The following is a 22,177-nucleotide window of genomic DNA, read 5'->3' as shown; positions in this document are numbered from 1 at the left end:
AAGTTGAAATTAGTTAGACAGTGATGGAACAGAATTCATTTATAACAGCAATAAAACTACAAAAGAATAACTCCACTCGTAGTGTTTACATATCTTCTACCAATATCTCTTTTAATCACCACTACTTCTCCAATCAATCAATCAGTAATAATTGAATTCAATCTCATCGCTGACATAATCCATAGTACTTTGCTCACATAATCACCACCAATTCGTTAAATTTTTAAAAGAATAACATAAACAAAAACACAACAAAACTGTCAACAAACAATTGAATTTGAGCATATCTTTCAAAGCGGCTAATTTAAAACAATTGGTTAATATACTTAGGCTCATATTTGGCTGTCTTTAATTGATTCATTTGGTACATTATTTCAATTGAAGAGTATCCTATTGATTATTTAGCCTTTATTATTGTTTGTTTTGCTATATATAATTGATATACAAGGGCTTTAATAATTTGTCACATTATATTTCCAAAAAAGAAAGAATATCAATAATTCAATATATCCAAAGATGTCTGGGAAACGTAGAGCTGATAATCAAGTTACAAGAGAAAACTTACATGAACATGAAAGAAGTGATGATGATGATGAAGCTCCAAAAGGTCCAACTTTAGCTTCTGCTGATGTATTAGCTAAAAGAAAGATTTTAAAACCAAGATCTAGATTGAATAGAGCTGCTGGTGCTGGTTCTGCTGCTTCTTCTGCTGCTCCATCTTCAGGCTTTAGTTTTGGTGCTTCTACTACTGCTGCTGCTAATGATAAACCTGCTAATCCATTTGGTGGATTTGGTCAATCAAATACTTCAACCACATCAAAACCAAGTTTCAATTTTGGTCAATCAACTACTCAAAAAGATGAAGAACCTTCAAAACCAAATCCATTTGGGTTTTTTGCTAAACCTTCTTCAGATGAAAAACCAATTGAAGAAAAACCAAAAAATGTATTTTCATTTATTAATAACAATAATAACAAGGGTGAAACTTCATTAACTAAATCACCATCAACTCAATTAACTTCAACACAAAAGTCCACTCAACAAGATCCAAAACCAAATAAAATTAAAGCATTAAATGATAATTTTTATAATAAAATTACTCAAGAAAAAAATCAAGATCCTGTATCAAATTTTACTCCAATATTAAGAAAATATATTGATTATTATGAAAAAATTGAAAATGATCCTGAATATTTACCTGATGCTGATCAAGATCAACCTATTCAACCACAATTAGAAAATAAAGATGAACAAAAATCGTTACCTGCTCCAAATAAACCAACTTTTACATTTGGTCAATCTCAAAATCAATCAAAACCTGCAGCTATAACATTTGGTAACAATGCTGCTTCAACTGCTCCTGCTCCTACTTCTTTTAATTTTACTAAAGAACCAACTCCAATGGAAGAATCAAAAGATGATACAATTAATTCCACCAAAAATGATGGAGATCAAGAAGTTATAAACGTTTCAAATGATTCTGATAATGATTCTGATGATTCCGATGATTCAATTAAAGTTGAAGGTCCAAAATTCACATTAGCTGCTCCACCAACTACAAATGATTCTGTTTTCAAATTAAATAAATCTGAAACCAATGATAAATCTAATTCAAATTCAACAGGTCCTTCATTTACATTTAGTGCAAGTTCTACTAAATTTGATAATCCATTTAAATTACCTCCACCTGATAAAAAGGAAGATAAAAAGGAAGAAACTAAAGAAGAAACTAAACCAACTCCTGCACCTGTATCTAATTTTAGTTGGAATCCTGAAAAACCAATTAAATTTGGTTCTTCAAATGATACAAAAGATGAAAAAGATAAAGAAGCTCCATCAAAACCAACATTTAGTTTTGGTAATAATTCAAGTGCAACTCAACCATTTAAATTTTCTGCACCATCATCAACTGAAAAACAAGATGAATCTACAAATAAACCAACATTTAGCTTTAATACAACCCCTTCAACATCAAGTACTGAAAGTAAAGATGTTTCAAAACCAACATTCAACTTTGGTGGTTCAACAACATCAACAACAACCACTGAGAATAAAGATGCTTCAAAACCAACTTTTAACTTTGGTGGTTCTACAACTTCATCAACAACAAAACCAAGTTTTAATTTTGGTGCAAATTCAACTTCAACACCACCTTCATTTAATTTCAATGATTCTTCAAAACCTGCCTTTTCATTTGGTCAAGGTTCATCAACTTTTAATTTTAATATTGGTGGTAATAAACCATCAACAACTACATCAACAACAACAAATGATGATAAAGATGATGATGATAAAGTTTCAGAAGAAGAACCAACAACAAATTTCAAACCAGTTGTTCAATTAACTGAAAAAATTGAAGATAAAACAGGTGAAGAAGATGAAGATGTTACATATACCAAAAGATCAAAATTATCAATTTATCAACCAGGTAATAAAGAAAATCCATATGAATCAAAAGGTCTTGGTGAATTAAAAGTCCTTAAACATAAAGAAACTTCAAAATCAAGAATCTTGGTAAGATCAGATGGTGCAAATAGAGTTTTATTAAATGCAGCAATATCAAAAGATTTTAAATATGATACAATTGGGAATGGTAATACTGTTAGAATACCTATTGTTACTGCTGAAGGTAAGATTGAAACTTATATAGCAAGAGTTAAAACTCCAGAAGATGGTAAGAATTTATTAAATGCATTACAAGATGCTCAAAAATAGAGAAAGATACCAAACAGATACCCCAATTTTTCATTAATTTTCATGTGTATTCTAAATAATAAAATAATTATATATTGTTCATTGTAAAATTGTACAGATCTAAAGCATACCAATCATAAAAAATCAAAAAGCAAAAAGCAAAAAATATATAGGATAATATCTATTTCCTTTTCAAAACTTCACGAACTATATTTATAAATTCATAATCATCACCAACATCTAAATATCTAAACCATTGATTATTTTTCCCCTTATTTAATTTTTGTAAAGCATCCCAACCAATAACTTCTAAAACTTCATCTTTATTACCATATAATTTATATCCAATCTTATTGAATAACCCAAGGACACATCTCCAAAGAATTGAATCACCTTCAAATATATAAATATCCAAAATTGATGAAACAATTTCAATTGGTAAATGATTTGAAAAAATTGGTTTTATTAAAGGTTCTAAATATTCCCAAGGTGTTAATTTTAATGATAATTGGAAATGATGATATAATTGAGGATTTTTCTTTTCAAATGTTCTTAAAAATGAATTTGATTCAATATTAAAATCATCAATTTGATTATTATATAATAACTTCATTAGATTTTTTTGTAATATACCAACAAGGCATAAGAATGAAGAGTTTAAATCATGAACATTATATAGTATAACACCTGCTAAGGTTGATAATCCAGATTGATAAGATTTATAATTTGAATACATAACTAATAAAGTTAATAATTTATGATATAATGTAGTTTGTAATGCTGGAACATCTGGGAAAATTGACCTTATATCTTTTCTAATTAATTGAACCAATTCGGTATTTGAATCTATTAATTTTAATGCTTGAATATGAAGTTTAGAAATTTCTTGGAGAGGAATTTTGATACCAATTTGTTCAGTCCATATAAATTCTCTTAATTTTGATGGGATTCCTCTCCACCAAAGTTCTCTTGTCTCGGCTAATTGAACTTGTTGAACAAAATTGGGTATAACTGTTCTTTCCCATTTATTCAAATCTTGTTGTTGTTGAGATTTTCTTAATTCTAATTGTTTTAACTTGGTTTTCTCTAATTCTAGTTCTTTTTTAATAGCTCTAGATTTAATTTTTTGGAAAGCTTGTAAATGAGCCTGAGATTCTTCTTTTTGCTTAGGAGGTAAATTATCTTGTCTTGTACCATTAATAAATTTCCCCTTTAGATCACTATGTGGTAAATTTTGGGAGTCTGTACTTTTTGGTCTATCAAAATTTGAAATTATATGACGTCTCATTGAGGATTCTTGGATAGCTAATACAGATTTAGAACGTGACATTTCCCATGCGATTTGCTTTGCATCTGTGTTTAAAGTCTCCATATCAGATTCAGAATCTATTGAATATTGAGAACTCATTATTGATGATGTATAAGTAGTATCAGAAGCTAATGAATGTAATCTTGAAGGAGGTTGAATAGGTTTTTGATGAGAAGTTAATTGAACAAGAGATTGAGATAATGGGACATCATAGATCAATATAGTATCATCCAAATCACCTTCTGAATCATTATCAAAATCATGAAGTTGTTTCCAATCATCTTTTGGGATTTCACGTTTTTTATGTAATTTTTTAGAAGGTGAATAATTTGGTTTAGTTGGAACCATTGAAACTTGGTTATTTTTCTCTAGTTCTTTCACTGGTGATGGAGGCAATGGCTTATTCTGCTGTGTATATTTGTTCATTTTCCCTAGATTATCATGAGAATTGTTATTGATTAAATTTGTAGTGGATCTATTTATAGAATCATGAGATCCAATATATTGAACAGATTTATTCTTTCTGTACAAATAGTTCAAGCTAGAATGACGAGCCAGTGTCTGATGTTGTCTTGATGAGAAGGAATCCAAGTTGATATCCACGTCGTCGAACTGTTCAGGGTCCATCTTTGCCATGTCTTTTTTTGTGATTTTATGGGTTTCAGGTCTTTAAAATTGAAATCTGGATATATAAATTTCGTGAAGATGGAAATACCGAATTTGTACAAAAGTAAATAACACCGGGAGTTTCAGAATCTGACAAGCGAAAATTAAAATGAACGTGTTGTAAATTGTTTGATGGTTTGTTGCTGGTTAAAAGAGTGACTAAAGTTGAGTTGTTTGTGTTTGTGTTTGTGTTTGTGTTTGTGTTTGTGTTTGATTAGTTCTTTGGATGTTTTAGTTCTTGAGGATTTTCTTTTCTTTTAATTTCATTTTTCATTTATGTCTCGCTTTAAAATTTATATATGCAAGCGAAAGGAAACACCAAAAAATCAACGCGTCAACCGCGTCTGAATTGAATAAACTTGGGAAAACAGGGGCTGTTTTATAGGAAGTTGGAAGTTGAGAAGTACTACAAATGACCAATGGTATATACTATAATATATTCATGTTCAATTCGTTTATGTACAAATAAATTCTAAAAGGGTCTGGATCTTTATTGCTCATGGAATGTATGGGAATGTTATGAAATGTATGGAATGTATACCGATGATAATGATGGACGATCCAGGGTGTATATATGATGAGTTGAATGTTGATCTTTTGATTGATCTCTTGGATGAATTAATCAAACATATTAAAATGATAATCTATATACAAATCTGTTTTCTTTTTAATTCATCAAAAATCTTATTTTCTCTTATTTTTCATCTTTTTTATGTGTAATACGTTTAAAGGCATCACTTATAAAATTTTCAATTTTTTTCAAATTTGATGGATGATCATTTTCTTGTTTTGAACTAGCATCATTAGATTCTTCTGATGTGTTTTTCCATAAATTTGTACGTTTTGCTGTGGTATCACCAATTGAATCTGCTAATGCTTCTAACAATGCAGTTTGTGCAGCTCCATCAGGTCTCAATACTTTAACATTAAATTGAACTTTCAAATCACCACGATTATTAATATTATTTCTAATTGGAACACCTTTACCATGAATTGATAAAATTGAACCAGTTTCGGTACCTGATGGAACTTTTAATCTAACTATTGGTCCATCAACTGTTGGAATTTCAACTTGACCACCTAATGCAGCAGTTGTATATGGGATTTGAGTTTTAACAATGATATCAGAACCTGACAATTGAAATCTTGAATCAGGTTTAACTTTCATTCTAATAATTAAATCACCTTTTGTTGTACGAATTCCTGGTCCTGTAGTAATTTTTGGTGCATCACCTTCTCCACTAACTCTTAATCTCATACCATCAATTAATCCTGGTGGTAAATCAACTTCTGTAGATTTGGTAGCTTGTGAAACACCATCACCATGACATGTATTACATGCATCTTTTGGATTAATTGAAACACCTGAACCTTCACAACTCATACAAGTTGAAGCCATTTGGAATCCACCTTGCATATAATGAACTGTGGAACCAGTACCACCACATGAAGAACAAGTTGATTTTTTCTTATCTTTTTTCAATCCAGAACCTTTACAACTTGAACAATTATCCAAGACACTATAATTAACTTTAGAATTTTTAACACCAAATATAGCTTCTTTAAATGTTAAATATTTTAAAATTTCAATATCATCACCTCTATATTCAGTAACAAATGATGAACCTGCTCCACCACGACCTCTACCACGTCCAGCTCCACCAAATGCTGAACCAAATAAATCTTCAAAATTTATACCACCAAATCCTCCTGCACCACCAAATGGGTTACCACCACCGAATCCTCCTGCACCACCGAATGGATTACCACCACCATATGCACTATTCCCATTTTGATCAAATGCACTAGCACCAAATTGATCATATTGTTGTTTTTTTTCAGCATCTGATAAAATTTCATAAGCACCTTGAATATCATGAAATTTTTTTTGTGCATCATCTTCTTTATTAATATCTGGATGAAATTTTTTAGCTAATTTATAATAAGCTTTCTTAATTTCTGATGATGATGCATTTTTATCAACACCTAATGTTCCATAAGGATCTTTTACAGCTAATTTTGGAGTTGATGAATGGAATAATCTTTTTGATTGGATTTTTTTACGGTTTAAATAAGGACGTTGTTGTTGTTGTCTTGAAAGGGAACTAAATGATCTTGTTGCTAATTTCCCAGCATTTTGATTAAGTTTATTTAATGTAGGTATGATTGATCTTGCCATTATTCTTTAATCCAATAATCTTTAAAACTTGTTCTTTTGAATATCTAATGAATTTGCCTTTGAATCAATACAGCGTTATAATTATAAAAGCTATTTGTCTCCTTCTTTCTTTTCTTCGTTTCAAATTTCAAATTTCAAATTTCAAATGCTTTAGATTATAATTGTTTGATCTCTATAGTTTAAAAAGAATCAAGATAAAAGTTCTTTAAAGATATATAATGTTACTTGAATCTCTGGTACTATTCTTCCATTATTCTTTTAAAATATTCGATCAAATTCGAGAAAATTAAAAGGGTAAATCGTTGCGAGCACGAAATTAAAAAAAAGCCCATAATAACCGAAATTTCTAGTCACATGATTAATTGATTGAAGAATGATTGATTTGTTGATTAATATGTGTATTTAGTTGATAATAGTGCTTTATTCTTTTTTTTCCCCATGGTTTTATCATTTTAAATAGTTGAAATATCTAAAATTTAACAATTTCGGAGCTTATTTTTATACTGATTATGTAATTGATATGACTCAAACTGACATTATTTAAATAGATTTAATACAATAATTTGTTAAGAAACATGAGTTAATTATATCATTTTTATGATCCTGGTTGCTTCTATATTACCATGATATGCTTAAATACTGCAAATTCAAAGAAAAAAAAATTGCCATTTTTAATATTTCTTCAAATTGAAGTAAATAAATGATTTATAAAGTATATAAACTCTATGAAATTCAAACCCCGAAATTTAAAATGGGGTCTATAAGACAATTCCCCGAGAATATAGTACACTTTATTACCATAAATTATATCAAAATTGTTAAATTCTATTGTTTAATTGTTCTAAAATTAAAATTAAATTTATTAAAATATCAGCTCATCAGCGTGCACGCACCAAAACGGCTGTCTTTTTGGGTCAATTTAACCATAAATTTCTTAACTATGGAGATAACAATTTCAATTTCAATCAAAAAAAAAAACAGTTGCATAATATTATGAAAGGTGTCTTTAATTAGTGATTTGTATATATATATCCAGGGAAAGTACCACTATTCATCAAAGAATTGAAATATAAGTCAGAAGAACAAAGTTCATCAATACAGTACATATCAGAAGTGATAAAGATTCAAGATGATTAGAACAAGTTTATCATCTTTAACTAGATGTTCAAGATTTAGTTTATGTCAAAGGTTCAATAATGTTACAAGATCATATTCAACTTCATTTGAATTTGAATTATTTAAAAACAATTCACTTAAAAGTTTAATTCAAGATATCAAAACTTCATTACCAATGGAAGGAATACAAGAACCAACAAAAACTAAACAAATTTTAAATTTATTAAGAATGTATGATACTAATGAATCTGATTGGAATCAATACGTCACAAGAACTCCAAATCAATCATATACAAGAAATTTAGTTGAAATTATAAATAATCATTCAAAATTATTAGTCCTTGTATGGGAACCTGGTAAAAATTCCAAAATTCATCCACATCCAAATACTGATTGTTTTGTTAAAGTTTTAAAAGGTAGTTTACAAGAAGATTTATATGATATGGATGTTTTACACAAGGAAAAAACTTTAATTCCTAAAAGACAAACTACATTACCTGAAAATTCTGTTGCTTTTATAACTGATTCTCATGGATGTCATAAGATTAATAATAAAACTAAAGATATTGCAATTTCTTTACATCTTTATGTCCCACAAGATAAAATTAAAGGTTTACCAGATGATAGTCATCAACCTATAAAAGAAAATAAAGAATGTTAGATTATAATTAGAATAAATACATACACAACATATTTATTAATGTTTTAATTGTTCATATTTAGTTATACACGATTTTTATATAAATCTTATAAAGGTAACCAAACCCCTTAATCATACACCGAGACACCACAAAAGAATAACAATGTCCAAAATTTAAAAAAAAATAATAATCATGTCATATAATTTCATCATCATATCATTCAGTTTACCCAAAATTCACCACTTTCCCCACTATCAACTCTTCTACGAACAGCTCTTGTTATTTGAATACCAACTTCATATTTTTCTTTTTGTTTTTTATCTAAATATTCTTCTAATTTTTCAATTGCATATTTTAATTTTCTTAATTCATTTAAATCTGCAGTAACACTTGCTGTATCAACAAGTTTTTTCAAATAATCAATTTCTTTATTTAATTTATTAATTTTTTTAGTTAATTCATCTTCATTTTTTTGTAAATTTTCAAATCTTTTATTTGCTTGTGGATCATCAGGTTTCTTTAATCCAATGAATTTTGGTGTTGGTGATTTAGAACGAATTTTATTAACTTTTAAAGGTTGACTAAATAATGCTTGGGATACTGAATTTGGTATATTAGCTTTAGGTTTTGATGGTTCAATAGGTTGTGAAATTTCATTAGGATCTAATTTTTCAATTGGTAGTGACACTTGTTTTGATTGTTCTTCTGATGTTTTATGTGGTGGAGGTGGAGGAGGTGATTGGGATAATGAAGAATCTATGGTTACAGGACTATTACCATCATCTTCATGTTGTTGTGTTGAAAGAATAGTTGTATTTGGTGTTGATTGGTTAGATTCTTCAATCTTAACTTTATATGGAATATCATTCTCTTTATTAAGTCTAATTACTTCAACTTCTTTTAAAATATCATCAATCTGTTGATCTGATGTATTGGTTTCAATTAATGATGTTTCTGAAGGACTAGATTGTACCTTTACTTCTGGAGACTCAATTGTACTGCTTTCTTTGGACAATTCAACATCTTTAACAGCAGCAGCAGTATCCACTATTTCCACTTGACCTTCACTCATCTCTATCTTTCTTATTTTTATCTTTGGTTGGTATATGTTCTGACTTTCAAACCAATATATGGTTCCGTATCATTTCTTAAAATCTTCAATGTTTTGAAAACGAAAACGAAAACAAACAAAAAAATAAAAATTACGCGAATTTCCAAAAACAAGTCGGAACTCAACGCGTTCTGGCACGTGATAGTACATTGAATTCCGGGAAAACGTATGAGCTTTTCTAAAATTACACTCAAAAGATATTCAAAGAAACAACAAATAATCATCGGTTGAGCAAAGGTTTTGGATAAAGGTGGTATTGTAAAGGATATTTGGAAGATTATTTCACTAGGTAACCAAAATGCAGTTGCTTAGAAGGAATATACGTGGGAGAAGAGGATCAAGAGATGAAGAAGGATCAAATTCTAATCAATCTAATCAAAGTTCAAATATTCCTAGAACTACAACTACAACTCATAGTCGTTTGGCTCCTGAATTACTGAGGACTGCTAGTGAAGAGACTTTAATTAATTCAACTCATAGAAATAATTATACTAGTAATAATGTTATAATCCCCGGTCAATCTGAACAATATAATAATTTGATAAGGACTCAATCAAATGATTCTAATATGACACATGTTTCTAGAGCTGAAACATTTGTTGATTTGGTATTGGGTCATTCATTCCATGAATTTAATGAGATAAGGACGATGCCTGTTGTATCTGGTATTTTCCAAAAAGGTACATTTGTATTCCCCTCTGAAGAATCATTAAATTTATACAAGAGTCAAAGTAGGAATGTTGATATAGAACTTAGGAAACAAGGTTTAGGAATTCCATTATTACAAATTTGCTCACCAATGTTGAGTGCTTTCAAGAAAAACAGCCCAACTTTGGTTATATACAAGTTTAAACCTCCATCATCATTGAATTCATCAAATGGATTAGATCCTAATGATAATCCAAAATTTGAATTTTGTAAAATTTATTTCAAATATTTAAAGATGAAAATTGCTAAATATGTTTTCCAATTCATGCCAAATGGTCAAATCAATGATCCTGAAAATGAAACAATAGTGATGTATATAAGTTCTGCAACTCCTTATGCTGATGTTGTTTATAGAAATACAAGATTAAGATGGATTGGTACAACAAATATGTCATCAACTTTTGGATCTGGTTTTTTCAAATTAATAAAGTTAAATGATGATTCTCCTTCATTGACAGATAATACAGATGAAGTATTTGCAGACCCAACAGATCCATTATTAACTTCAAGAGATCCAAATGCAACACAATCTCAATTACCACCATTAGCAAGATTTAGTGACCGAGAATCCTCTACAATGCCAATAAAGAGAACAATAAGGCATGGTGATGTTAAGATGGTTGAAGTTTTAAATAATGGGGATAGAAATAGTATATTAGATGTACCTTATTGCTCTTTAGTTATTACATGTCTTGCATTGGTACTTCGTGATCAGGAATCAAAGAAGAACCATGGGAATCCAAGATTTTATGAAACAAATATGGCTTCAAGTGTTTTTTATTAATGGGATATTTATCGGATGTTGTTTTTAATTCTAATGGTTTGTTTTGATGATAATGCTACTCTTTTTCAAATCTAATTAATTAATAAATTTTATTGACAAGTTATACAAATACGATTGTAGAGTAATATGAATTATAAGTTACCAACGAGCAACCAGCTAAGGAGTCATTGAGATCACAAATAATCATACGTAATCTATAAAGTTATAAACCCTGAATTCAAGGGAATAACCAAAAAACGTTTTAGAGAATAGTAAAAAGGGAAAAGTATCAAAAAAGGAATAAAAACAATATTAAAAAAAAAATCAAAACTAAATCAAAAACTGCAAAATCAAGTACCAAAATAATAATAATATAGTCCAGTCATAAGTCGTCAAAAGTATAAAAGTTTCTATTTAAACTAAAACCTCTTAATTAAGAGTTTGTGTAGTATAAATAGTACTTGTGACGGTTGTGGTGGCACTTGAAGCATCATCTCCACTAACATAATCAATATCATCCCAGTAAACTTCACAAACACCATCACTTGAAACTGTAGTGTATGCTGTTTCAGAACTTGATGAACCTTCTGGAGCGGCTGATGAAGCAGCAGCATCTGGAGCAGCAGTAATTGATGATGAAGCAGCAGAAGAACTTTGATCACCTTGTTCTTGTTGAGTTGGAGATGGTGCAGATGTTGAAATAGTTGAAACACCAGTTGATGCAACTTCTGAAGTATATTGGGATTCATAAGTTTGGGTTGAATCTGGTCTAATTGTACTAACATAAGCTGATACCAAATAAGTTGTACCATCAATAACAGTGTTTTGTAAAGTACTTGAAGCAGCATCTTGGGAACCTTGAGCATCTTGAGTTGCGGTATCAGTTGGAGTTGTTGGTGGACCTTGACCTCTAGTTTGAGTTAACCAAACAGTTCTATGTTTACCTGGAATGGTTGTAGTTGTAGTGGTGGTGTATTCATAAGTGAATGTTGTAGTTGGATTTTGAACAGTGGTTGTACCTGTAACGACATTGGCACTTTCTTCACCATCATCACGAACATATAAAGTTGGTCTAGCATTTGACCCATCGACATTGACAACATCATAACTGAAAGTGTTGGAATCTTCAGCTTTTGGAGCTGGAACTGGACCTGCATTTGCAAGTGATAAAAGAGCTAAAGCGGCTAAGGATCTGATGAAAAGCATTGTTATCTAAATGTTGATTTTGTTTTATAAAGATTGAGTTTATTCTTGATTTGATTGAAGTAAAACTTTGAGTTGAAACTGTGTGTAAGACAAAAGTTGAATAAAAGTTGAAATAATAATAATAGTAGTATTTAGTGAGTGACTAGTAGTTAGTTGAATTGAGAGAGCACTTAATGAAAGACAATAGTTGGAAAATTGAAGTGCAATCTGTTGTTAATAATGAATGACAGAAGTTGGATTGAAAAACCTTTGGGGAACACAGTTGTATCTCAAGCGATGGGTATCAAAGCTAATATAATTGAAGTTGATTGAATTCTATAATGAATGAAGAGTAAAAGCAAAAGAAATAAAACGTCAAACTTAGGGATTCTTCATGACTTTATATATCTTTTCATCTAAACTATCTAAATGGCGTGCAGTTTCCTTGAATATCTGTAACTCATGCTAAATTTGAGTTTGAGACAAAGATGAACGTCTGACATCAGAGATTTTCAGCAGTACCATTATTGTGTGCATGGTAAAAGTTAAAACCCAGCGGAATAGCCTTCTTTGCGCTTGCCTTTTTGTTGTTTCAAGAGCACTTTGGTGGTTGGTTATATCCTTTTCAGATCTGATTTCCAGGTTTTGATGAGGTTCATGCAAGAGAATGCGCGATTCGCGACTAAAAAGTTTCTTTGTGGTTGGTCGACGCACCGAATTGGGAAGGTGCTTACGTAACGTATATAAAGATTATGGCCCATTTCAAGGTCTTCCATGAATTTTTGGGATGTTTCAAGATCAATGGTCAAAGAAATCTTCAAATACCGTGTAGATGAACCCATCCGCAGGTTTTGTGGCTAAGGTGAAATGGGCAACTGAAATAGGGAATCAACTTTGAAAAGAGCGGGATAGGTACTGTCAAGAGCTCATGAGAGATTTAATTCTCTAATTGTAGTGAAGGTGTCTGCTGGCTTCAAGAGAGTTGAAACGTCGTAGATTCGTATACAAAGATATGAAATGCTTCACCATCGAGGGAACGCTACAGTTATCATAAAGTAGACGCGCAGAGTATTATAATATTGCTCATATTACGTGTTAAAATTACGAGTAACGTGTTATTGCCTCTGAAAGGCTGGCCAATGGTCATCTACAAAAAACATATAATCATTATTAGTAGGGTACTGGAAATTGAAATTAGACTAACTAATTACGTTTCAAAGTTCTTTGCTTTTCAGCATTTTGAACAACTTTTTCTTCAACAAACAAACCTTTTCTTCTACGAATTGCATTCATATACTTTCTGGCAATGTTTTCACGTTCAGCCCATTCACCTAATCTTTCTTGCTCTTCTTCAGTAGTTGGAACCCAGAACGGATCTTCATCAATACACTCAAAACCAGAAAATACTAATTGTGGAGAAGCAGCACCAGATGTTTTCTTACGAATATCTTCAGAAAATCCAAAAGCTTCAACAACTGGTAATCTGGCAATAATTTGGAAAAATGGTGTACCTTCTTTCATTTCTTCACTTGTAATATGACCACGTCTTCTTTGAACAACTGCATAAACTTTACCCAAGACTTCAGCCGAAGCTTGAATTTCACAAGTATACATAGCCAACATCATACGAGGTGACCAATCTAATAATGCTTGATGAATTGTATCTCTTGTGGTTGTGATGATTCTACCTAAAAGATTTGGAATCAATTGATGTTCTTCATCTTCTTCGAATTCTTGAATTGATTCAATAAAGATGGCTGAACCTTGAATTGGTTCATGGCATAATGGACCATTAGACATACCTAGTTGGAACCCATTGAAAATACTATTTTCAAATCTGAATTTTTGTGCATAGTCAGGATTATTATCAAATAATCTTTTAATTGAAGTTTCAGCTGAATCAAACAGAATGTTTGGACCAGAACGTTTTGGACCAAATGCACTAATACGATCAATAACATTTGACCATAACTCTTTATTTGAGGATGTATCAGCATCAAATAATTTTTGTAATTTTTCCTTGAAAGTTTCAGGATCCAAGAATTTTGCAGCAATATTTTCAATAATTTCTTCTTCATCAACTTCATCATCTTGACGTTTGTTGATTGTGTTGACAATTCTATTGATAGAAGCTTGATTTTCAGTTAAGAACTCGATAACATTTTGTGGTAAAGGAACTGCTCTTAATTTTATAGAAACAGTACTTAATTCAAATTGTACAACACCTCTACCTAGCTCTGCATCTTTTGGTGGATTCATTTCTTCAGTTTCAATGAAAGCTTCTCTGTATGGGATAACAGGTTCAGATGCTTGAATTTCAATACCAGCAAATCTTTCTCTTAAATCTTTCAAACAACGTTCAAGATGAAGCTCACCAGCTGTTGCTAAAATCATTTCACCAGTATCTTCTAAGAAGGTCTGAACACATGGATCAGCTTGGTTTAATAATTGTAAACCTCTTTCTAATCTATCGATTTGAGTTGGATTTGCAGGTTCTAAAGCAACTCTGACAATTGGTGGAGATAATAAATTAATACCAGCTAAATTGACACCAACGACATCTGGTTCAATTAATGTACCATTCTTTAAAATTTTACCAGCTAGCCCACCAATACCTGCAATATTACCAGATGGAACTTCATCCAATGGAACAAGTTCTTTACCCATTAATAAATAAAGTTCACTAATTGTAACCTTTTGAATATGTTTAGTAGGATTTGTAGGATCATATTTTGGTTCCAATACAGTAAGTTCTTGTCCAACTTTCAAAGTACCACTATAAACTCTTGCGAAACCAATAAGTTCTTCATTTTTGACTTCAATTCCGTTGTCTTCTTCTTCCTCTTCTTCATATTCAAACATACCAAATGGATCTGCAGCAGCATTACTAACTGGTGTAGCAACATTACCATCACCGGAGATTGTAAACTCATCCATATTTGAAGTCAATTCATCAACTTCATCAGGTTTTTTATCATCCCCATATAATTTAGCATGTTCAGCAGCTTGTGCTGCTAATTCTCTTGCTCTTCTACCTCTTTCCATGATTTCATCTTGTGTCATTGTTGATTGATTACGCGGTAGTTCATCTTCTGGGATAGATAGGATTTTGGAGACATATGCACTAACAGGACCTTCATTATCACATTCCAACATGGCTTTTTTCAATTTTGGATCGATCAGTTCATGATTTGGAGCAGATTCTAAAATTGTTGGAATTCTTTCTTCTTGTGAAAATAATGGAGATGGTAATTTTTCAGTAACTGTTAACAAAACGGCTGATGAAACTGGTAACCATTGACTCATGATTTGAACTAAAAGGTTTTTGTTATCCTTGGATCTCAAATCTCTTGGTAAGACTTTAATATTTAATGCCTTGATGATTTTTTCTAGAACTTCAAGATTCTTCTCCAAGACAACATTTTCATAAATTTTCCAAATGTTATCTAAAACTAATGAGACAAATAATGGTTTCAATGTACGACCTTTCAAACCTTTATGGGATATGATTTTTTTAGTTTTTGGATCTAAGTAAAAATCACCCCACAAAACTTTTTGCAAGTTTTCTCTCTTTGTACCCAATTTGGATTCGTAAAATCTAGCAAATTGACTAATATTGAAACCCCAACCATCGATGGCACTTGAAAAAATGACATTATTTTGAGCAGGGTCAAAATAAATATCTTTATCATCTTTTTCAACATATTCTTCTTGTGCACCACCTTCATTCTGTTCTTGCTTTTCCCTCCATAGATAATCTGCTTGCATTCTTTCACCAGAGTAGAAGGAACCAATAACAACGTTAACTTGTTCAATAACTTTTGAAAGATGTGTATAAGCTTCACCAGGACTCAATCTTAGTTCTGTAATTAATCTATCAATTTTATTCAATACCAAGATTGGCTTCAATTTATCAGTCCAACATTGTCTTAGCACAGTAATTGTTTGGGAACAAACACCTTCAACAACATCCACCAAAACAACAGCACCATCACATAATCTTGATGCAGTAGAAACTTCAGATGAGAAATCAATATGACCTGGAGAATCGATTAAATTAATCAAATGTTCTTTGGCAAGTATATCACCACTTTCTTGTTTATGGAGAACTCTGAAATACAATGAGATAGCTGATGATTCCATAGTGATACCTCTTAGTTGTTCATCTTGTCTTGAATCTAGGAATCGTACCTTACCAGCTAATCTCTGGGAAATGATACCATTACTTGCTAATAAAGAATCACTTAATGATGTTTTACCATGATCAACATGGGCCAAGATACATATGTTCCTTATGGCGGATGGATCTTTTTGTAAACGTTTCAATTCAGTTGGCGTGACTTTCATTTTGACTTGATTTTATCTTTTAGTATTTCTTTTATTATTCAATTGAAAAACAAAGGAAAGTGCCACTTTATATATCTGAAATACTCAATTGCCTTTTCGCTATAAATTTTTTAGATTTTGGCAGGAAAATCTAAATCGTATAGGCCACTACTTTATTTTCCTGAGCCTACACCAAGACATAAACTTCAACACAAAGAGTTCTTTAAGCTAGATCATTATGATAGTTTTTTTATACGGTTGCTCTTGATATGGAGGAATATTACTTTTGTTTGTTTCATATCTTGAAAGAGGCTCTCTATTGGCTTTTGTTTCCCAGTACTGAGACTTAGATCTTGGGCTTAAAGGATAAGTTACTAGCTCTTTTGAGTCAACGAAATACTTATCTATTTAGCTGTAAATACCGAAGAATAATATAAAGAAGGCATCTCTTAAATAGCCAAGAAAGGAAGAGCAGTAAGAAGTATAAAAAATTGTGGAAAAATGTATTACATCAATTAAGCTAGGATTAGCATGATTACCAACTTGATAAAATTATACGAAGATGATTTATACTTTAAAATATGGATTTAGAACAGGAAACAAAGGTTATAAAGGCTCTAAAGATTCAAATTTATACATAAGGAGAACTCTAGTACTAAGCTATGCCATGACAAGTTATTGTATACTATATTCTATATAATATCTTTAAATTGGGTATAATTGCTGGTGTAATTGCTATAAAGGTCCCACATGAATCAAAAAATAGGACCTGGGAACGATACGAATTAAAAATATATTATTTTGAGAGCCAAAAAATGATTAAATATAACCAGTAAATGTAATACCTAATTCTTCAATACAACGGTTATAATCTTCTAAAACAAAGTTTGAAACATAACAATAAGTATTATCACATTGATTAGTTTCAGAACAAGTTGGAATATATGGTGATAATCTCTTCATGTAATTGATATAAGTTTGTCTAGTATCATTACTTTTGTAAATTGATTCTGAAACTCTATGCCAGAATGTAGCATTTAATGGTGAAGTTTCTGGCCATTCAATACCATATGAATCTCTTGGGTTATATTCAAATTCCCATTGTGGTTCATCTGAATTATTAGTAAATGTTTCATTCAATTTGGTATAATAGTTATAAGCATTCATAATTGAATGTGTCTTCTTATCAACTGAATAGTATCTCCATGATGGATTGTTTGTAGTTAATGGTGTAATAGCTTGTGAAATCCAAGTGTTTTGTAAAGCATCTTCTTCCTTTTTATCACTGACATCATTACCAGCATATAAGACATTGAATTGATCAGAATGTGTATGACCATAGAAGATACCAGCAATAGTATATGGTGAAAATCTTGTAATGATTTGTTTATAAGCTTCAGCTTGAACTGGTAAAGCTTGAGTAATGGTTGGAATATGTGCAATAATCCAAACTCTTTGATCATTCTTTTCACTTTCGATTAGTTCATCAATTAAGAATTGGAATTGACCAAATGAGTCAAAATCAGTAGCATTCCAATAGGCATATAAGTTTGAAGGGTACCAGGTATTTGAATTTAATGAGATAACTTTCAAATTGCTTTTAGTTGTAACAGCAAAACCAGCATAATGTTCTCTTGCATATCTAGCTTGAGTTGAGTTAATCCAGCCATAATCTTCCCATAAATCAGCCATTAATTCAGCATTCCAATCAAACAAATTACCAAAACCTGATTTTTTTTGAGCCATTTGTGCATATGGGAAAGTATCATGATTACCTAAAACAGCATACATTGGAATATCTTTCAAGATGGCTTTAACATCTCTGAAACTCATTTCTTCAGATTTAATAGTTTGATTAATATTAATGAATTCTGGTTCATCATGATCAACTAAATCACCAGTGAAGATTGAAAATTCAAAATCTAAACCTAACTCTTCTTGATATTTAGCAATAGATAATAAAGAGTTATTAATTAAAACTTCTGGCGAGTCACATTTATAATGACCAAAAGTATAAGCTGGAACTCTTATTGATTCATTTGCAAAAGCATCAACTTCATCACCTTTGATTAAGTTATAATCATCATCATACCAAGCATTGAAATATGATAATTTAGAAATTTCATCTTCAGAGAAATCAGCAGTAGAATTGAAGCCTTCAGGTAATGGATTTTCATTAAAACTTCTTGGACCACAACACATATACTGAGAACAATTAGCTTCTGAACCGATTTGATATTCTTCTTGAATATGGAAATCTGAAAGATGTAAGACGTTATAAGTTTCATTTGAAGGTTCTGGAGCAATTTCATGTTTTGATTCTTTAGCAGGCCATAAATGACTTAAATCCATCTCTGGAGTTTCTGGTAATGGACAAGCTTTTGATTCTTGGAAATGACAATATAATTGACCATCATAACCCGCTGGATCCATTAATTGTAACATATGAGCAAAATTTGAACCAAGTGAATCATTTGCAACTGTTAATCTACCAAAAGTTGTTTTACATAATGATTCTGTCTTTTTAAATTTAGTATCAAGACACCATTGAGTGAAAACTGGAGAAACTAATTGAGGTTTTGTTAAAGCAATAGCTTTACCTAATTGTAATCTTTCGACACATCTGTCACATTTTGATTGATTTGTACCATTGTATTGAGTGATTTGATTCAATTGTTTAGCAAAGACATCAATCAATTCTGAATCTTGTTGAGAGAATTCAGTATGAGCATATTGATTTTCTAATTGAACTTTCAATTCAGCAGTTTCTTCTTCACTCAACAATGAAGGAAGAGCATTGACAGCAGCAGCCAAAGCAACGAATGAACCCAAGATTGATAGCTTCATCTTTACAAACAGAGTTGTTGATACCCTAAGATTCATTGACCACCTTCAATCATACAGCGGGAAGTCATAATCTTTTATAGATCCCAATAACCAATCATCCTTAAACACCAACCAACACAACCAAATTGTCCACAATATCTTGGTATTTTTACCATCAATGGATATCTAGTTCACTTTTTGTCATGAAAAAGCAGCCATTCGATAAATTCTGCTTTGTATTTCGTATTTCCCTGATTCCTATTCATCTTAATGTTGATCTTCTGGAGAAATTAACCGCCATGTACTGTTTTTTCAACGTGGGTGGAAATTAGACACATGGACCCTTGAAATTTAGCTAAAGACAATAGAAAATAGGGGAACTCGGCTCTGGCCAAAGCTCACAAGAGGAATAGAGATCATCGAGTAGACAATATGGATGTGACAATAATCAAGAAGATCAACTGGATGTTTTGATTATTTCTTTATAAAGTATGTAATAATCTCGAACCTTTATTATTTGAATAAGCTTAAACAAGATCGAATATATCAACTCCGAGACCCGAGACAGAAACACTTCAGTATTCTTAGCAATCACAAAGTTGCAAAAACCAATTAAACCATGCATCTAAAGCCTTTAATCGTATTTTAAAATCAAATCATTGGAGACCTATGAGCTGGATAATTAATTATATTAGATACAAACGTGGCCAAGATTAGTTAATGTTCTACAAACATCTTTATTCTGACCCCAAATCTATATGAATATATCTTCTATTGAAAATGAATCTCCTATTTACCTGTATTATTATGATACCCAAAATTATCAATCTTTTCTTTATGTTTCCTTATTTATCAGCATACAGCACATCACCATCTTCATTTATACTAATACTAAATTCTAAATCATCATCAGTAGTCATATCCCAAAATTTATACAGCATCATATTTGCAAAAATATTACAAAGACTTGCAAAGAATAATCCATCAAGATAATGTTTAACATTTTCACAAATTTGTCTTGAAAATCCATATAATATAACTTGACCTGCAACAAATGATATAACAACTAATGCAATAACACCAATAACCCAATAATTTTTAATAAGGAAGATGGCTAATAAAGTTTGACAAACAATAAATGTAGCTAATAAGATTGCATTGAATAAATAACTTAATACGAAAAGACCCATTGTATTTGAACGATCTAATGTACCATTTTTAATCCAATCTTGAAATGTTAATAATGAAATAATAAATGTCAGACCACCATAAGCAAAAGAACTTAATCTAATAAACCACATTGATCTCTTCGTACCATCTTCCCATATTCTAAAACCTAAAAGACCACAAATCATTAAAGCCCAACATGAAGCCGATATTAAACCTAATTGAACTGCAACTAAATATGGATAAGATTTTGAACCTGGTGGACTAACACCACAATCAACAACTAATGAACAAACATTTAAAGCTAATAATAAATTATAATAAAATAACATCTCTAATCTACCAATAGCAGTATATTTGGATCTAATATGATAAATAATAATAAGGAAAACACCTAAACCTGCTATATTTGCAAATGCATTACCAATTTGGAAAATAACAGTATTTGCTAATTCAATAGATCTTGCATAACAAATCGGTACTATACCATTATTCAGATGTTGATAATCTGTTGGTTTTGTGAATGAAACCACTTGACATAGTGGTAATGCTGTTTGATTACAGATATAATTAAAATCACCAAATGTCATGATTCAAACAATATTTATGGAACAACGGGGAGAAAAGAAAATGCTTTTGATATAAATGACGTCTCTTTATTTCCAATGATTAATGCTGATTGATATTATGGTATGAATTAATGATCTCTATTCTCCTTATAATTTTTAATATAAAACGATTGAATAAAAGATGCTTGAGAATGAATAATGTTGAACCGTTAAGAATGATGATCTAAATCTGAAACAAAAAGAATGAAACTAAAAGAAATCGAATTCTCTTAAATGATGTTGGATTAAAAACCTTGATCCTTTCTCTTGAATATAAATATATCACTTTCAAACCAGTTGAATATGTGAAGTAGTTTGGTTGTTGATGTAGTTTAAATCTGTATTCTATTTTTGGTGTAGATCTGTATATGTCAATTACTTTTTTTTTTCCTCGTACAATTTCAAGTTTACAAACAAGTGGAAATGTAAACAACCACGCGTTTCAAAAAAAAAGTTCTGTTCTAGATCTAAGACACCTAGTCAGGTGATATTAAGCTAGGGCTATATGATTGATGTTTGCTCAAAAGATGTGACTGTCTGGAAATGAAAATTCTAGCAGTGGTGTTCAGATGTTCTTGCACCAACCAACAAACTCTGAACAATTCGCGAAGCAAACAACACTAACACACGTGATTATGTCATCAATTCATGATCTTTTCTCTTAGATTTCGCGATTCAAGCCAGAGTGGTGTTTGGGTTGGGCACTTTTTTTTTCTGTATTCGCAGAGACTCAGTGTTGGTTTTTCAAAAGTGTTGAAATTTAATACTCTTTTTGTAGTAGTTATTATAGAGACCATCATTAAAAGGTACAACATCAGTTAAAAATGGGTATGTCCATATGAAGTTAAGATACAAGAGGATCAGTGTATGAGTAGAGA

At 30.8% G+C, this 22,177-nt stretch overlaps 10 protein-coding genes across 10 annotated transcripts; 3 read left to right on the top strand and 7 right to left on the bottom strand.

Moving 5' to 3' along the window:
- Nucleotides 1-516: 516 nt before the first annotated feature.
- On the top strand, nucleotides 517-2,715 carry NUP2 (nucleoporin NUP2; the record flags this gene model as incomplete). The annotated part of the gene is made up of 1 exon (XM_011273943.1): nucleotides 517-2,715. The coding sequence occupies one exon, from the start codon at nucleotides 517-519 to the stop codon at nucleotides 2,713-2,715; it is 2,199 nt and encodes a 732-aa protein (XP_011272245.1).
- A 160-nt stretch (nucleotides 2,716-2,875) lies between these two features.
- BN7_5516 (TBC1 domain protein) lies at nucleotides 2,876-4,639 on the bottom strand (the record flags this gene model as incomplete). The annotated part of the gene is made up of 1 exon (XM_011273942.1): nucleotides 2,876-4,639. The coding sequence occupies one exon, from the start codon at nucleotides 4,637-4,639 to the stop codon at nucleotides 2,876-2,878; it is 1,764 nt and encodes a 587-aa protein (XP_011272244.1).
- A 724-nt stretch (nucleotides 4,640-5,363) lies between these two features.
- On the bottom strand, nucleotides 5,364-6,848 carry BN7_5515 (Chaperone protein; the record flags this gene model as incomplete). Its single annotated transcript, XM_011273941.1, has 1 exon — nucleotides 5,364-6,848. One exon carries the CDS (start codon nucleotides 6,846-6,848, stop codon nucleotides 5,364-5,366), a length of 1,485 nt encoding a protein of 494 aa, XP_011272243.1.
- Nucleotides 6,849-7,977: 1,129 nt separating this feature from the next.
- On the top strand, nucleotides 7,978-8,625 carry CDO1 (cysteine dioxygenase; the record flags this gene model as incomplete). The annotated part of the gene is made up of 1 exon (XM_011273940.1): nucleotides 7,978-8,625. One exon carries the CDS (start codon nucleotides 7,978-7,980, stop codon nucleotides 8,623-8,625), a length of 648 nt encoding a protein of 215 aa, XP_011272242.1.
- Nucleotides 8,626-8,825: 200 nt separating this feature from the next.
- Nucleotides 8,826-9,677, bottom strand: BNI5 (Bni5p; the record flags this gene model as incomplete). The annotated part of the gene is made up of 1 exon (XM_011273939.1): nucleotides 8,826-9,677. The coding sequence occupies one exon, from the start codon at nucleotides 9,675-9,677 to the stop codon at nucleotides 8,826-8,828; it is 852 nt and encodes a 283-aa protein (XP_011272241.1).
- Nucleotides 9,678-10,014: 337 nt separating this feature from the next.
- Nucleotides 10,015-11,208, top strand: BN7_5512 (uncharacterized protein; the record flags this gene model as incomplete). Its single annotated transcript, XM_011273938.1, has 1 exon — nucleotides 10,015-11,208. One exon carries the CDS (start codon nucleotides 10,015-10,017, stop codon nucleotides 11,206-11,208), a length of 1,194 nt encoding a protein of 397 aa, XP_011272240.1.
- A 408-nt stretch (nucleotides 11,209-11,616) lies between these two features.
- BN7_5511 (uncharacterized protein) lies at nucleotides 11,617-12,393 on the bottom strand (the record flags this gene model as incomplete). The annotated part of the gene is made up of 1 exon (XM_011273937.1): nucleotides 11,617-12,393. One exon carries the CDS (start codon nucleotides 12,391-12,393, stop codon nucleotides 11,617-11,619), a length of 777 nt encoding a protein of 258 aa, XP_011272239.1.
- Nucleotides 12,394-13,575: 1,182 nt separating this feature from the next.
- On the bottom strand, nucleotides 13,576-16,719 carry RIA1 (GTPase RIA1; the record flags this gene model as incomplete). Its single annotated transcript, XM_011273936.1, has 1 exon — nucleotides 13,576-16,719. The coding sequence occupies one exon, from the start codon at nucleotides 16,717-16,719 to the stop codon at nucleotides 13,576-13,578; it is 3,144 nt and encodes a 1,047-aa protein (XP_011272238.1).
- A 798-nt stretch (nucleotides 16,720-17,517) lies between these two features.
- Nucleotides 17,518-19,545, bottom strand: SMP3 (sphingomyelinase-like phosphodiesterase 3a; the record flags this gene model as incomplete). Its single annotated transcript, XM_011273935.1, has 1 exon — nucleotides 17,518-19,545. The coding sequence occupies one exon, from the start codon at nucleotides 19,543-19,545 to the stop codon at nucleotides 17,518-17,520; it is 2,028 nt and encodes a 675-aa protein (XP_011272237.1).
- Nucleotides 19,546-20,369: 824 nt separating this feature from the next.
- CHS7 (Chs7p) lies at nucleotides 20,370-21,281 on the bottom strand (the record flags this gene model as incomplete). The annotated part of the gene is made up of 1 exon (XM_011273934.1): nucleotides 20,370-21,281. One exon carries the CDS (start codon nucleotides 21,279-21,281, stop codon nucleotides 20,370-20,372), a length of 912 nt encoding a protein of 303 aa, XP_011272236.1.
- Nucleotides 21,282-22,177: the final 896 nt, after the last annotated feature.

Source organism: Wickerhamomyces ciferrii, contig 00217 (genome assembly GCF_000313485.1).
Source record: "Wickerhamomyces ciferrii WGS project CAIF00000000 data, strain NRRL Y-1031 F-60-10, contig 00217, whole genome shotgun sequence".
Classification (NCBI taxonomy): Eukaryota; Fungi; Ascomycota; class Saccharomycetes; order Phaffomycetales; family Wickerhamomycetaceae; genus Hansenula; species Hansenula ciferrii.
Note: the sequence above shows the minus strand (reverse complement) of the source record. Positions and strands in the feature narration are given on the sequence as shown.